This window comes from Hemibagrus wyckioides, linkage group LG25, assembly GCF_019097595.1.
Source record: "Hemibagrus wyckioides isolate EC202008001 linkage group LG25, SWU_Hwy_1.0, whole genome shotgun sequence".
NCBI lineage: Eukaryota > Metazoa > Chordata > Actinopteri > Siluriformes > Bagridae > Hemibagrus > Hemibagrus wyckioides.
Window position 1 is genome coordinate 19707174 of NC_080734.1, and position 16609 is coordinate 19723782.

At 39.8% G+C, this 16609-nt stretch overlaps 1 protein-coding gene across 2 annotated transcripts; it reads right to left on the reverse strand.

The window, feature by feature from the left end:
- Positions 1–466: 466 nt before the first annotated feature.
- On the reverse strand, positions 467–16457 carry fzd3a (frizzled class receptor 3a). Of its 2 annotated transcripts, none has more exons than XM_058378882.1 (7): positions 16317–16457; positions 14227–14698; positions 7551–7747; positions 5938–6955; positions 4128–4276; positions 3633–3875; positions 467–1160 (listed from the first exon to the last, which is right to left on the reverse strand). In XM_058378882.1, the coding sequence occupies exons 2-7, from the start codon at positions 14443–14445 to the stop codon at positions 905–907; spliced, it is 2082 nt and encodes a 693-aa protein (XP_058234865.1). In that variant the 5' UTR covers positions 14446–14698; positions 16317–16457; the 3' UTR covers positions 467–904. The 2 variants fall into 2 exon arrangements, with proteins under 2 accessions (XP_058234865.1, XP_058234864.1); XM_058378881.1 differs by having other exon boundaries at positions 3633–3878.
- Between the last annotated feature and the right edge of the window lie 152 nt (positions 16458–16609).

Here is a 16609-nt window from a genome sequence, read left to right on the forward strand (position 1 = left end):
TAAGTGTGTATTTCCTGATGAGAGCTCACTGCTGGAATTTTTTTCTTTTTTTTTGCAAACATATCAAGCAGAAGATTGACAAAATCTATGGACTGATTTGATGTATTTCTATAAACAGAAGAGGAAGCGACTCTGTGGGTTTTTTTTTTTGTTCTGTTCTGTTATTTCATTTGGCTGAGAAATAACACTGGACCTGCACAAACAGGACAAATTTCACAGTTTCTAAAATTGTACATAACTGAGAACTACTTCAAGACTACAAATGAGAAGAATTCATTTTCAAGACCAAACTTTACTCTTATCTGCTAAACTATAAAGTGAGACATAACAGTTTACTCATCGATTTATTCAAAGTGATTCTACATCAAATGATTCTACATTTGCAGCAAGCACTTGAGTTGCAGTCTGTCTGTTCTGTAATACTGCTCTTTACATGCCAAATGTTTATCACCAATAAAACATTCAGTCTTCACCCACTCCTGTTGTACTTAGTTTTGTGGGAAATCGGGCGTTACGTCAGGAGGAAGGCGTACTGTAACGTGTCAGTCTAACCCAAGGAATCTACGCAAAGTGCAACCGAGGAACAGTGGAACACAAACCTGTTTCCGTCTATAAATGTTATAAAGGGTATTAAAAAAACATACACAAAATTTACACAAAAGTTTACGCCTGAACATAAAGCAGCAAGTGCTTCAATACAGTATTAAAAAGATAATATAGCAAAAGCCCTTGTTTTTACCCTGTTGATCCTGAAGCTCTTTGATCAGAAAGCTTTCCTAAAGTTCCTGCAGTGTCTGTGTCTAATGCTGGATCAGGGTGTATTTGATGGAGTCTGTTTGGCATCCGTGTGCAGGAAGAACCTCTTCAGCATGTGCTTCATTTACAAACGTAGTGTGTGTAAGGTTCAAGGAGTGGCTCCGCCTTCCTCTGTGACTGAGTGGACGCCGTTAACAGGGCCGCTCTGGGACGCCAGCTGAACGCTGCTGAGGTCCCGGATGCTGCCGTGTCGTGACTGGCTGTCTAGGTGCTGTGACCCGCCGTGTCGTGACTGGCTCTCCAATCGAACCGCGCTGCTTTGCTGAAGCTGCTCGTGAAGGCGGGATGCGCTGACGTGGGGCAGACGGAGCTCCTCTGCACCACGGAAATTACAGGACGTGTACCTGCAATGAGAAACGAACACAACACAGAGCAGGTCAGCTGTTTCTACAGCACTGATCTACATTCTGTTTGCTTTTTCACTGTACATGAAATGGTGTCACTGGGCATGTGCGACTCCACTGCATTGCTCTACAGTCACAGTGATGTATTTTGAACATAGAAGTATTATGAAACACATACAAAAAAAATGACTGTGTTGTCTGTTTACATATTTCCATGAGAAACTTAATAGAAAATCCACTGCAATCCATTGTACCTGGATTGGAAAAACCTGACCTCTGACTTGGAAAAGAGCAATGGAACAGTCATTCGACTGGGAATTCCAAGTCAGGAACTTGGGCAAAATCCACCTTTCCCTAATTCTCCAACATAAACAAACCTGACATCACAGAGATACAGCAGCGCACACAGACAATGGCCACAAAATTCCCATTAATTAAAATAATTTGCATTATTTTCTACTTCATAAGACTTGATTTTACTTCAATTTCAATTCTATTTAATTTATTTGTTTAGCACTTTTAACAATGGACATTGTCTCAAAGAAGTTTTACAGAAGTATAAAAACATAGAAGGAAAAAATGTATAAATTTTTAATTAAATGTTACTATTTTATCCCTACTATCTGACTTGATGTGTAGCTTAGTGTTCTGAAGGTTTTTTTAACAGCTTTGTAAGGTCAGGATTTTAGATTAAATGAATTATAGATTAAATTAAATTTATAGAATATAATTTTTAGATTAAAGTAATTTATTCTGATTATAGCTAAAATTTACATTTACAATAACAATTTGATGCGCAATGAAAAACAAGTTATTTTTCTTGTATGTCTTTGTTAATCATGCAATACTAATAGTTTATGTGCTATGGTGATGGACCAGTTGTCAGAGGAGGTCAGACAGGAGTGTCCTTGGACAATAATGTTTGCAGATGACATTGTGATCTGTAGTGAGAGCAGGGAGCAGGTGGAGGAAAACCTGGAGAGGTGGAGGTTTGCGCTGGAGAGAAGAGGAATGAAAGTCAGTTGTAGTAAGACTGAGTACATGTGTGTGAATGAAAGAGAGGGAAGTGGAACAGTAAGATTACAGGGTGAAGAGGTGAAGAAGGTACAGGAGTTTAAGTACTTGGGGTCAACAGTCCAGAGTAATGGACAGTATAGGAAAGAGGTAAAGAAGCGAGTGCAGGCAGGTTGGAATGGGTGGAGAAAGGTGTCACGAGTTCTGTGTGATACAAAAATTTCAGCGAGAATCAAGGGGAAGGTGATGCAAGACAGTGGTGAGACCGCCCATGCTGTATGGTTTAGAGGCAGTGTCACTGAGGAAGAGACAGGAGTCAGAGCTGGAGGTAGCAGAGCTGAAGATGTTGAGGTTCTCTTTGGGAGGGACACGGTTGGACAGGATTAGAGATGAGTACATCAGAGGGACAGCTCATGTTGGACGTTTGGGGGACAAAGTTAGGGAGGACAGATTAAGATGGTTTGGACATGTCCAGAGGAGGGAGAGTGAGTATATTGGTAGGAGAATGTTGGACATGGAGCTGCCAGGCAGGAGGCAAAGAGGAAGGACAAAGAGGAGGTATATGGATGGAATAAATGAGGATATGAAGCTAGTGGGTGTAAGTGTTGAGGATGCAGAAGATAGGGATAGGTGGAGAGAGATGATATGCTGTGGCCACCCCTGAAGGGAAAAGCTGAAAGAAGAAGAAGATTAATAAAGACTAGGCATACAAATATAACTGTGTTCTGATTGTTCATGTTTTTCCAAGCCAAGGTACTGGAACAGTTGTCAATCAGAGTTCAGGAAAATCAAATCAGGGGGAAAAGCTCTCCGATTTGGCTCCAACGGTGTTTCTTGCAATTTAGAGTCTTTCTTTCTCTAACAGATTGTTTAAGCATGGATTTAATGTAACACAGGTCTAGTTCAGTCTACTTTACAAACCTTACAAGGGTTAATCCAGTCAAAGCTTCATAAGTCCCAGAGCAAAAGTTCAGAACTAAATTTATTTAGTTTAGGTAAAACATTTTACAGTTTACTGAATGTTTTAGGCTATATAAAAAAATCTAAAGCAGAGATGAAGAGCATGCTCTGTTCTAACTGAACAGTTTTTATTTTTGCAAGAGTGAAAAAAAAAAAAATTCATTGTTTCTCTAAAACATAACAGGTTGAGAAAACCCAGAGGTATTAAAAAACTTGAAAAGTTTGATTGGAGAGCAGTGCAGCAGTCTGAAGTGGGCCCTTACACACTCGCATGCTCTGTTAATCGAGTTACCTTGCACAGATTCTCTCTAACAGCAGCAATACAGATCACAACCTTTCACTTTAGGTCACGTCTTGTTTCAATCCTGCTGTTAAACTCAGTTGTTTTGTAGCCAATTCAAAACGAGTGAAGCCTGAGAACTTACCAAATACTCACTCAAACATTCTAAATAATACTTCAACAACACAGAGCTCTTTAACCAGCTCATGCTTCCTCACCTGCCATCATGAGACTGGCGCCGGCTGCTGTGGAAGCTGCTGGCTTTGCTGTGCATACTGCTCGGACGGCTGCTACCGCTGTGTCCTTCATCCAGCATGGCCAGGTGGGTGGAGGAGGCGTGGGTGGAGGTGCCCTGTGTGGAGGTTCCACGGGATTGGCGCACCACAGGAACTCCAGGCTCACGCAGCAGCAGCTGAGTAAAGTCCGGCTCCTGTAGCACCTGTCTGCTGTCGTTCACCACACTGCTGATGTGCAAAGGAGAATAAAAAATAAAGATATGAATATACATAAAGAGTGCAGGGAGTGTTTAGAATTTGCATTTGTTAAATATTACTTTAAACTGTATCTGATAAATTAAGAAACACTAATTTGTGTCAAATCACCTATACAAAGAGCCAAGTGTGGCCACATGTCACAAAACCAAGACCAACTCAGTATACAAAAATATAATCACAGGCCTTTTCAGGGACAGCTCATCTCTTCAGGAGACTCACTCTTTTTTGTGATGCCCGTGAAAGAAGCTGGCCCACTCAAAGCAGGTCTTCTTGCTGCCCACCCAGAAGACTGAGGGGATTCCCACCACCAGCATCATCAAGTACTTAATGAGGAAGAGGGCAACATTCGGTTTGCTTGTCTGCTCCACCTGTACACACAACAGTCCAACAGCTAGATATCAGACAATATTGTACAAATTGCTGATGACAGCAAGTGACACAGAAACGCCTTTCATTTATTAGGCAGAACAATAAATGAGAATTTTTTAAAAATAAAAATCTATCACATCTACACACTCATATTCCTGAAAACACTTGGACTGAACCATGTCATAGTTTACATGTCTCATCACTGTGACTCGGATGACTCTGGATTGGAGAATTTAATAAATTGCTGCAAAAAATTACTGTGTCCATCTATTTAGATATTTTCATGAGGACATACAGGGCAGCTCCGAAAGTATTGGCACCTCTGTGTTTAAAAAAAAAAAAAAAAAGTGTTCATGGTTTATGAGCTTCATCTCACACTGAATATATATAACCCTTTATTTAAAAAAGGAATAACAAAACATGTGTCACAATTAATGGCACCCCTCTGTCTAGTGATTTCTCGCTGCCAAAATAAGTTTACATTCACAACATCTGGTGGATGTTTTTATGCAGAGCGACTTACACAAATGCTCTGTAAACTTTACCATATCCTCATACTAGTGCATATAGGTCCAGAAATAATATCAAGCTAAAATCCTGTCAAAGAGGAGTACATGTAGAACAAGTTGAGGATTTTTATTTAATTAGTGCTCATTGAGTCTAGATTAATTAGATTAGGTTAGATACATTAAAGAATATTGAGTAAGGAATCTGAGAGCAAAATTTTTAAACACGTTTTTATACAGTTTCATACGTTTTAATGCATGCTGGTACTTGAGTCCTGCTTTCTATCACTGTCTGTGGAGATTAAAAAAATGAGTAATAAAATAAAGGAGATAAAAAAGAATAGATATCTTAGGGCACATCCTCCCCGTGCAATACATGCACTATTAATTCACTGTAGACTCTAAAACTACTATTAATTATTTGGTATAAAAATATAATAATACTGCATAATACAACAAAGTTATCCTTTCCCCTTGTTATGTGATATTATATATACACTAAAGCCCAATGGAGAAAATGGGACCTCATTAAAAACAAATTTAATACAGGCTCAGCATATACACACACACACACACACACACACACACACACACACACAGCAAAAGTGCACTATATTCAGACATACAACTCACATCTGTCTTGTCTACACCAGATTCATATTACCTGTTAAAATCTACATTATAGCCTCTTTTTTTCAAACTATATGGAATTCTGGCAAATGATTAGGTCACAATGACATGAAAATGTTAATATAAATTATCGATTAAATATCATCATTCAGTGTAAGTCTGTTTTATTGTCCTTTACACACATTTTCAGTAAGGAATCATATCACAGGAATATGAGAGAAAAAGCAGAATGTACGAGAGAAACAGACAGAAAGAGCTTCATGCAGAGTAAGTGCTTGAATACATGTGTGTGAGTGTACAGTATTTAATTATTCCAAGCTAATGTAAGAGACTAGGAGTTTGCCTGAGGCTTGTGGGCACCACAGTGATGCATTATTAGGTTTTTTACACAATATCAATTATTGAATGCCATTTCTTTCAAACTAAATATTCTGTTTGACTGAAAATCACAACTCAAATAAATTTGTGAAATAATTAGAAAGAATATTGATCTTGCTGCTTTGTGTACACTTTGTGTATCCTACCTTGAATGGGCAGGGGATGTGGTAGTTCCTGCACTGCTCCTGCACCCATGTTATCTCCCACACTGGCCTGTAGCTCTGCTCATACATGAAGCAGCCAATCACCGTCAGCAGTGGCACCAGGTAGAGCACAGAAAACACGCCGATGCGGATCATGAACTTGACCAGCTTGTCTTGGTTCTCCTTGTCCAGGGGGATCTCCATACGGACACGGTTCAGTGCCACAATGCCAGCCAAGAGCAGCACGACTCCAGCAGTCACAGCCAGAGCTAGTGGAGCCAAGAGGAACCAGCGCAAAGCCGTGAGATCGTAAAGACCCACGAAGCACACGCCACTCACACCGTCACCCTCCACCCTGTTCAGTGCCATGAGTGTGACAGTGAGAACACCAGGCAGTCCCCAGGCTACTGCGTGGAAGAGCAGCGCTTTCTTCTCGATCGCCTCACTGCCCCACTTAGGTACCGCAGCCAGGAACCATGTAACGGTGAGCACCACCCACCATGCGCTGCCCGCCATAGTAAAGAAGTAGAGGGTCATAAAAAGTAGTGTGCACGCTTTGTTATGTGAGCCCTGTGTGACAGTGGAAGCACGAAAATGTCCCGCTGTTGCCTTGTTGCATGCCACGCGCTCCTCTAACAGGAAGCCCAGGAAGAAGACCAACGAAACCATCATGTAGCACACAGAGTAGAAGACGATGGGCCGCTCGGGGTAGCGGAAACGTCCCATGTCGATGAGAAAGGTAAGGAAAGTGAAAAGCGTAGCGGACAGGCAGATGATGGACACCACAGCAATGAAGTAGCGGGCAAAGACCAGCTCGTCCCTGCTGAAGTACATATTTGGGCACGGGGGTGAGCAGTCGCGCACTCCAAGGAATCTGTAGCCCAGCTCAGGTTCAACCTTCAGCTCGCGCGGGCACCAGAAGCCATAATCACGTTGTACAGATGCGGGAGATTCCTCTGTAGAGTCAGCACTTGAGAAGAGGTCCTCGGCTCGTGGATACGGCTCGTCGCATTCAGGAAACCTGAGAAACAATTAAGAATATGAGATACCTCATAATTGTGCCATTTTTAAAATGTAAAGTTATGGAAAAGGTTTGTGAATAATGAAACTGTGCAACTGTTAGTTAATTATTGTTTTCAGTTGTTTTTGGTGTGAGACATGATTAAATCTTAATCACATGCAAGTGAATTTGAACCACAGTAACTTATGAGTTCCTATCAACAGAAGAACAGAAACAATGCCACGGTGACTGATTTGACCACGTGTTAATGTTGCTGGTTTATCTCTGGCTCTAATATGACTAATGTTTTCGGGCAAACTGCAGTTTTTAGGCTATTGTAGTACAAACTGTATATCCGTATATCAGATGAGCCATTTGCAAACATCTGCTGGGAAGCTGTGGTTACCAGTAATGTATGATTTTAATAAATATGCATACTATCCTGTTCAAAATAAACATCAAGATTTTTGCAGCCACAGAAAGCATATGAGACAGCTTAGTGTAGCTGCAATTGTCCTTATTCTCTTATTACTCCTAAACTAGACTAAAAAACTGACTAAGGCTGAATAAGCACACATGTATCCTAGTGTTTTTCAGAACATCTGATAGGATTTACCGGTTACAGGACATCTCTTCAGGCCAGCTTAATCCAAAGATATCCATGAGCTTGTAGCAGTCGCTCTTGGCTCGCTGGCACAGATGGCGACACGGCAGGGTTACTCGACCGTACTCCGTACACACCGGAGCGTAGAGCGCACACAGGAATGGACGCATGTCAGCCGAGCACTCCAGGTTCACCATGGGGTGGAAGGGCTGGAACGGGAAAACGATTCATTAAAGCATCACTAACATCAGCTTTCAAGGCACAACATAGTCTTGATCTTTATTAATGGTTACTTTTATGGCAGCAGTAAGGTCTAGTGGTTATAAATACTGGTAATGCAGTACATTAGGATTTGCTTCATTTGCTTTAGTTCCTATAGATCAGGGGTGTCCAATCTTATCCACAAAGGGCCGGTGTGGTTGCAGATTTTCATTTCAACTGAGCAGAAGCCACACCTGAGTCTACTGAAAGCCAAGATCAGTGGATTAGCCAGTTGGAACCAGGTGTATCTTCTGCTTGGTTGGAATGAAAACCTGTACCCACACCGGCCCTTTCTGGATAAGACTGGACACCCCTGTTATAGACAAACCGTCTCTGTTCAGTCGCTTGAATTTTTCAGGCACCTTTGTGTAGGGTTTTATACTGAGGCTTTCTATGCATTCTGGGATTGTCTGAGCCATGGGAGCTGGACTTAAATATGCAAAATACGATGGGCGAGACCTCAATACATATGCTCCATCTGACTTACCTCAGAACACAGGAAGTCAGGTAAAGTGGGGGGAAAAAAAACACAGATACCTCAGTGTTCATCTTTTGTTAACAACAAGCTAGTCATCTAACTGTGATGATGAGCATTTTTACATTCATCAAACAGCAAACTGTAGAGTCAGTGTTACAGATTTTACATATCTATAAGTTATACAGTATAACTCATTTAAAGCTGTTTTTACTGCTGATGCTTTGAGAAGCCATATTGTTTAGCTGTCACTTGCTGAACTCAAAAGACCTGGAGGAGATCTTTCTAAGTTACCTTGGAATTCTGAGTTAAAGGGGCATTTATTTGTTTCTTTTTTTCCTGCTAGGAATATTGGGAATTGCAAGCTCTAGTTGACTGGAGTATATGAGCCACGGGGGCTGGACTTGGATTTGTAAATTCCCAGTGGGGGAGAACTCCACCCAGTACACGGCATAGCGCCTCTCTGCCTTTGTCCTTTTGCCACAATAACTTTGAGGTGAAAAAACATCCTGGTTTTTATAGCATTTGTAAATGTTGCTTATACATTCCTGCCAAATGTTCCAAAAACAACATTTCTGAGTATAAATGTTTAAAGTCATCATCAGCTATTAAGGTGTTGTGTAGCTCTTTGTTAACAAGCTGAAACCTCCAGAAGTGAATCTATGAAGATTAGCACAAAGTCCTTACAGATTTATGAGCAAATGTTAAATTTAGCCTTTGATGTTTGAACTAACGTTTATCGTGTGCTCTGGGTTAACTGGAGAAATGAAACAAACCAGTAGTAAGCATGTTACAGTCAGTGTTAGAAGATGTAAGATGTTTCGTATGTACATATCAATAACTGAATGACGTTATTCCTTTGACACTTTCTCCAAGCTGCCAACCAAACTGCCTGTAAAAAAGGATTAGGATGGATGTTAGTCTTGCCCATTTTGACACAAAGCATCCTCATCAAGGCATCTTTTCCTCACACCTAATCCATATTTAACATGTTGAATTCCGCTTGGATTCAGACTTGACACAATCGTGATGCTGTAAACAGAGACGCATAAATGTGTGCAGCATTCAAGTAGCCGCCAGCCTTTCAGTCTCTGAGTTCTGTGTAGGAGAATAAAATTCTTTTTACGTTTATACTTTTTACAGATTTTGTTCATGTTCCCTGTATGCTTGTTTTCAGGAATGTGACAGAGGCTACGGTTTTACAAAACATTTTCCCCCAGCATTGGACCGCAGTCCATTATATTCTGAGTGATGAGAAATGTAATGGACGCCCTCTTTTACCTTAAAGGTAGAATTCTAAATGTAAACAAATTCAGTAATTACATTACATTTATATTTGTGTATCCAGACCGGTCAACTGTAAAGTGAATTAAACCTGAACCGGTTCAGTAGACAGCATTATTCTCCTGCTGGCCTGCACATCATTTACAATGTGTGCATCTTGATGGTCACTGGTTGTCCTCGGGCAAAAATCTTTCCAAAAATCTGTGCTGTCCTTGCTCGGGTTTATAGAAAGCCTTTTTATAAGCCATGATGCAAAATCACAAGCTATGGACAAAAATAAATGACATCAATGTAAGTTTCATACGTTATTTAGTATAAAATAGATAGGTCAAAAATAATACTTATATATTTTTTGATTAGATAGTAATATAAATAAAATTAAATAAAAATTAACATTAAATATTATGAATAATAATTCTCATTATTAATATACATGAATATTCTGTTGCATTTGACTGTGGGCTGGAGCTCAGAACTACTACTAGTCATTTTTTGCATATTTAATGCAAATGTTTCTATTTCTTATTATCTTTAATTTAATAAGTCTTAGGAGGTGAAGGCCAGGTTTTCATTTCATTGCAATGTTATACATAATAACAACATGGCTGCTCATGACAGCATCAGCAGCAAACACAGCAGTACTTCGTAAATTTTAATGAGTATTATTACTTAATGAGTCCGTTTTTGCTTTAGATCAGTTAACATACAGACGCAATCGCACCTGTAACACTGACTATACAGGGAGGAGGACAATATACGTCACTCATCACAGTTTGGCAAGCTTGTTGCTTACAAAAGATAAGCATGACCATGGAGTTGTCCAGACATACGGTATTCCCCCACTTTGTACTCGCTTTCATGAATGTGCAAGAAAAAATTATACAAAGGAAAAAATAAAATTTTCACCTTTTCTAACATCAGTAATTAGGACTATGTTTAAAAAACAAAAAATATCAGAATAAAAGTCTCTAAATCTTTTAAAAAACCCTTTATAAAGCACATTTTAAAAACCCTTATCCTCTTCGACTTTGGCTCCAAGTCCAACCCACTGCAATGCATAAAAGAGTGAGTTTTAAGCTGTAACAGCTGTTTTATTTGAACCCTCAGGTCTTCTTGTACTTCTTGTACATATGCCTACTTGTGTAATCACTATAACCAGCGTTGGGGGAAACTGATCTGGTCACTGAGTTGAGAACAGCAGCTGTTATCTACTGTGGTTTCAATGTAATTTCAGCACTGACAAACAACCTAAAGTTTAACTATTGCCTAAATTTAATTCCAGACGTTAAAAAATCAGACATGAGCATTTCAGTGATCGGCACATCAGCTCAAGTACTGAAATCCTAGATTTAAAGGGTTTTCAGATCCTTTTGGCAGATTGTGAATGGTGATTTTTAGGTGTTCAACCTGAGTGCTAAAATCGGACCAGTATCAGTATTGCATGATATGCAGTATTTAAGTATCAGAAAAAAGAGCATCAATCTGTTCTCTCTTATCATGACTCTGTATCTAATCTAGACGCATATGTTCTTCTCCACATATCCCCTCTGTGAACAAAGACTGTGCCCAAATAATTACCAAAGGCATCGTTCAGAAAAGGTCAGGAATATGCATCAAGACTCTCACTGTCACTTAACTGCACACAGTTAAGCCATCATATGGCCTTAAATCATTAAAAAAAAAAAAAAAAATCATACTGCTTTTTTGTGTTTATCTAGATCAAACTAAATATTTGTTTTTTCCTCATCATGGCTGCATGGATCTGTGCATATCCATCCTGCTGTCATGACAACCAGTGATCTAGGCAAGGGCCTGCGTTCAGTGAGTGGTCTCTACGGAGCAGGGTCAAAGGGCGTGGTGGTGGAGGGGAACCACCTCCTGAGAGAGAAAAGAGCCCTGTTCTTTTGTTGCAAGACAATTGGGACTCGTTTCCAAAGCAACTGCTCTACTTTATGTGGGGGAGGGATGAAGAGACAGAGACAGAGACAGAGAGAGAGAGAGAGAGATAGAGAGAGGAGGAGGTGGAAGAGAGGAACAGACATAAAGTAGAAAAGGAACAAAAGACTGCGGTGTAGAAGGGAGAATGATGGGTAAACCACTGGCTCAGGGTAAATTGCGCTGAATGGTCAAGATGTAAAAATAACAGAATGCCGCATTCTGATCTGAATGAATAAATGTTATTAATAATGTTTGCTGTAAGGATGTGATAAGACATTATGGTATGATATTTGGAGTACATTTGGAGTAGTTATGGGCACACGGAAAGTACATCTGTTTTGAAAGAGCAGCTTGAAGGAAATGAGCAGGTTTAACGCAATGACGTAATTGACTTGTGTCATGTTACAGTGGTCAGGTTTTAATGTCAGACTTTGCTGGATAACTAAGGCTAAAAAAAATGCAAATACTGGAACAAAGAAGCAGCTCTGAGTTGTCCATGACAACATTAATCCTGCTCAAATATCCCTGTCATTCTGTGAGCACAACGTTCCATCAACCCCAAAACCCTTTAGGCAAACGTCTCATTTCACAAACGAGGTTACCCAGAGTTCAGTCCAGACTGGAGCATTTAAACCTCCCATCTTCTGAGGTCCCAAAAAGAAAATTACCTTTTTTTTTTTTTTACTTGAATTAAATTTAAATTAACATACTAACATAATAAATAATAAAAAAAACACATTTTACAAGCCAATCTTTCCAGTACAATCAACAAATAAAAAATAAAGAAATAAATTAAACGAAAGTACAGATTAAGAGAAACACTATAGTTCTTCTAGTCTTGATCTTGGCTTTTCAAGGAGTCTCATTTCCATTTAGTGTTCCCTGTCAGTCTTTTTCAGCCTTTTCCCACCCATTAGCCCTGCCTTCTCCTGTACCAGAGTCACGATAAAAGGTTTATTTTAAATAATTGAGTCATTCGCTGAAATCTGGGACAAACAATGCCTTCAAAAAATATCCCCCTTAAAGCAATTCATTCTCTTCTTGCTCTGTTGCAACATCAAATTTAAGTATATTAGAATATTCTTCATTTTAAAGTGACTCTCTACAGAAATGAAATAAAGTAAAACATCTGCACTCACTAAGAACATCACAGGAATACACACAAAGCCTCAATTCTTCATGGCATGGATTCCACAAGATGCTGCACACGTTCGTTTGGGATGCGTCACGCAATTCCAGCAGGTTTTTTAAGGATCGCTTCCATGTTGTACCATTCTACCACATTCCAAAGGGCCAGATTCAGAAGCGGTGACTGGGAAGACAACTGGAGAACTTTGAACTCATTATCATGTTCATGATCCAAATCTGAGACGACGTTTGCTTCGTGACCTGGAGCATCATCATGCTGGATGTGGCCAATAGAATATGATAAACTGTGGGCAAGAATTGATGCACATGATCAGCAAAAATAATTGCCCCAATCTGAGATGCTTTTCTGCTCATCCCAGTTGTACAGAGTGATAAGGTGAGTTACTGTAGCCTTTCAGCTCCAACCTGGCCATTCTCTGTTGATCTCTCTCATCAACAATATGTTTCTGTCCACAGACCTGCTGCTCATCATTCCAAATAAACTCTAGAAACTGTTGTGTGTGAAAATCCCAGGTGACACCAGCGTATATGATACCAACAACATGTCACAGTCAAAATCACAGCAATTTTGTCCTCATTCTGATGGTTGAACATTAACCGAAGCTGATGGTCATTATCTGCACGATTAATGTATTGCACTGCTGCCACATAATTGTCTGATTAGATAATTGCATGAATGTAGATGTACAGGTGTTCCTAATAAAGTGCTCACAAGGTATCCTCTGAATTATTTACAAAAAACTACAAACCATAAAGCATTATTGAATTTTTGAGAGCTCTGACTAAATAGGTTAAACACCTGCAATCATTTTCAATCCAACCGCATGCTAGCACAATTAATGTCTCTCAGAGGTTTGACTTAGAAACTTCTAGATTATAGTAATATGTTACAACCCAGACAGCAAAATTAGCAGAATCTGTGCAAGATTTTGTACTCTGATGAAACTAACTAATTGAGTCATTTATTCAAAAACCAACTAAAAGTCCAACAGCACCCAGGTAACATGACTCCAGTGATAAAGCATGATAAGTAGATATATGATGCTTATTGCCATCAATATGGTCAAAATGGATGAAAGCAAATCTAATCAAACCGAATCTGCAGTTCAACTGTACAATGAGACAAAGCACATGACATATAAACAACAGAAAGGAGTGGCTGGAAAAAAAGGTAAGTTAAGTCAAAGCCAAGGCATAATTTTACTTTTTGCTAAAATTATTGCTGTCCACCTACAGACTGCATCTAATTTAGCACAGTAGGAGAAAATCTAATGCCCAAATCTAAAATGTGCAGAGCTCATAGAGGGACATCTGACAATTCAGATCTGGAACTGCTGCACAAATGTGGAACATTCACAGGGTGAGGTCATCTAAATACTCTTGAAATTTGATGTTGCAACACAGCACAAAGATTCACTGGAGAAGGAATACTTCTTGTCACTGTATATAAGTATAAATATTAAACACACACACACACACACACACACCAGTGTGTTCATACATCAGGTTCATATCTACAAACCTAAACATATATTTAGTAACTTGAAAAGCACACTTTGCAAATAAAAGATGTGCCTGTACCTCCATGGCGAGGGCTGCGGTTTGCTGATCGTAGTGATTGAGCAGGTTGGGCATGAACGTGGTGTTGTAGGAGAGACCCTGACACATCCGCAGCGTGATCGGCTCGCACGTGAAGGTGCTGTGGCTGCCTGCTGACTGCATGTTGATAGCCGAGCATGTTGTCAGCATGGAAAGCACAACCCAAGCGAGATCCATTGTCCTAAACCCAGCCAGAAACATGGCAAGAACGGAATGATGTCACTCTAGGCTGAGTCTCAGCGAGGGATAGTTGAGTGTTACAACAGCAGGAGATGCCTCACTGACTCGATGAGAGCTGAATATATTCCGGAGGTGCTGTCAGTAGTGTAGGTGACCTCCATTTTTGTTTGCTGTAGCAAGAGATCATCTCAGTAGAGATCCATCTTCAGGTGTACTTGAAAGACCTTGTTGTTGTTGTATTTACCTATGTTACCAGTTTACTGCCTCACCATGTCTATAAGAGAAAGAATAAATATTACAAGAAAAACCAGTAAGATTGTAACCAGTAAGTTCTTGTTTCTCTTATGCCACATCATTCCGACAATCATTCCTAAAATTCTCAGGGATAACATTATTAAACAACACTTGACCTCCCTGTCAGTAAGACTGGTTACAATCTGAGCTCTTCTGTAATAACAGACCCTGGTCAATAATAAATTATTACTTTGGCAATAATTCACCTCATCATATTTGGAAAAATAAGGCTTGTGTGTATGAGCCCAAGAAGACAATACCCACATTGAACCATGGTGGTGGGGGTGTCATTATATGTGGCTGCTTCTCTGAATTAGCACTGGGTCAGTACACATCACGAATGGAGCGATGTCCCATGACATATTAGAGGAGAATTTAATCTCATCAGCCAGGAAACTCAATCCATGGACAGAGATGTTTCTACAAGACATCTAACCAAACACACTGCTAAGATAGCTCAAGAAGGCATCGTAATAGCTCAAGAATATCCTAACTTGAATCACTATGAAAATTTAGGCTATTTTCAGTCTTTTCTTCTTCTTCTGGTTCTCAACAGCAGCTTGTTGTTTATTAATACTTTGATGCTGTGTGGATTTCAGTTCTTACTGTGATCAATTCTAAAAACATTCATATAAAATTTCCAAAACAGAAAAATGTAGAAAACAGCAATATTGTACACACAATTGTATAAAATGTGTTTGTATGCTGCAACTTTACAATTTCCCTTCACTGGAACTACGAGTGTTCACTGTTCCAGCATGACAACACCCATGTACACAAAGCACAGAGCTCCATGAAGACGTGGTGTAGAGGTTAAGGTTGGAGTGGAAGACCTGGAGTGTCCTGCTCTGAGCCCTGACTCTGACTCAACCCCACTGGGATGAACTGGAACACCGACTGAACCCCAGACCTCCTCACTCTTACATCAGTGTCTGAGCTCACTAATGCTCTTGTAGCTGAATGATCACAGATTTCACAGATAATTAGAGCTTTTTATATCGGTATAGAGGGAATAAATCTGGAATGAGATGTTCAGCAATCTCGATTGTGATGATCGTTTATAGTGACCCAAATATCAGTTAGCATTTATACATTTAAGATATAGGATGGTGAGTCAAATGAAAGCCTAATATTATATATATTATATATATATATATATATATATATATATATATATATATATATATATATATATGCATTGTTTATTGCACACAAGGTTACACAAACAGCTTTTCTACATAATCTCCATTACGTTTAATGCAATGTGTGTGTTCCAGTTCTTCTACAAAAAAGGGATCGATTTAAACTGCTATTTATTTTTATATAAGGTTTTATTTGACTCGCCTTGTTTATTTATATTAAAGTGAAATGCAGTTTTTATGTACAGTTGCGTCTTTAGACTCCTTGCACAAGAAAGTAGCTTTGTAAAAAGAAAAAAACTAACGATATTAATATGATAAACCGACACAAGCATCCCATCGGTATCACTTCACTCATGCACGAGCCATCTTCTGCTCCCGGTTTAACCCGATTCTGCCTGGATGAACAAAAGCGCGTTGTTCAGTCGTGTTGTTTGAGATGATGTAAACTGACGGTACCTGGAAAAAGGCGTCTCCGTTATTGTTTCCTAATCCTCCGGCTGCTCGTAACGTGTTGTAGGCCTTCTCACTTCCCGGGAATCACGCACAGGACTCTGAAACAACGGCTCGCCTTCACGTCCCTTGTACGTGTGAAGAGTGTGAGTGTGTGTGTGCGCGTGTGTGTGTGCGTGTGTGTGTGTGTGTGTGTGGCGTGCGCGCGCGCATTCAACGCGTCGAGCAGCGGCGACAACAAAAACAGCAAAGGCGCTGTCGTCACTCAGCGCGTGAGCGTCACAAGCGCTCTTAAAAGA

Bases quoted from the DNA above. Each gene is read 5' to 3' on its own strand.
- fzd3a (XM_058378881.1), bottom strand. From the start codon at position 14,445: ATGTTTCTGGCTGGGTTTAGGACAATGGATCTCGCTTGGGTTGTGCTT. The intron at 7,748-14,226 runs GTACAGGCACAT...TTCCCGTTCCAG, and splicing joins CCGCAGCCCTCGCCATGGAG to CCCTTCCACCCCATGGTGAA. The intron at 3,879-4,127 runs GTGAGTCTCCTG...TTTGCACATCAG, and splicing joins CACGGGCATCACAAAAAAGA to CAGTGTGGTGAACGACAGCA.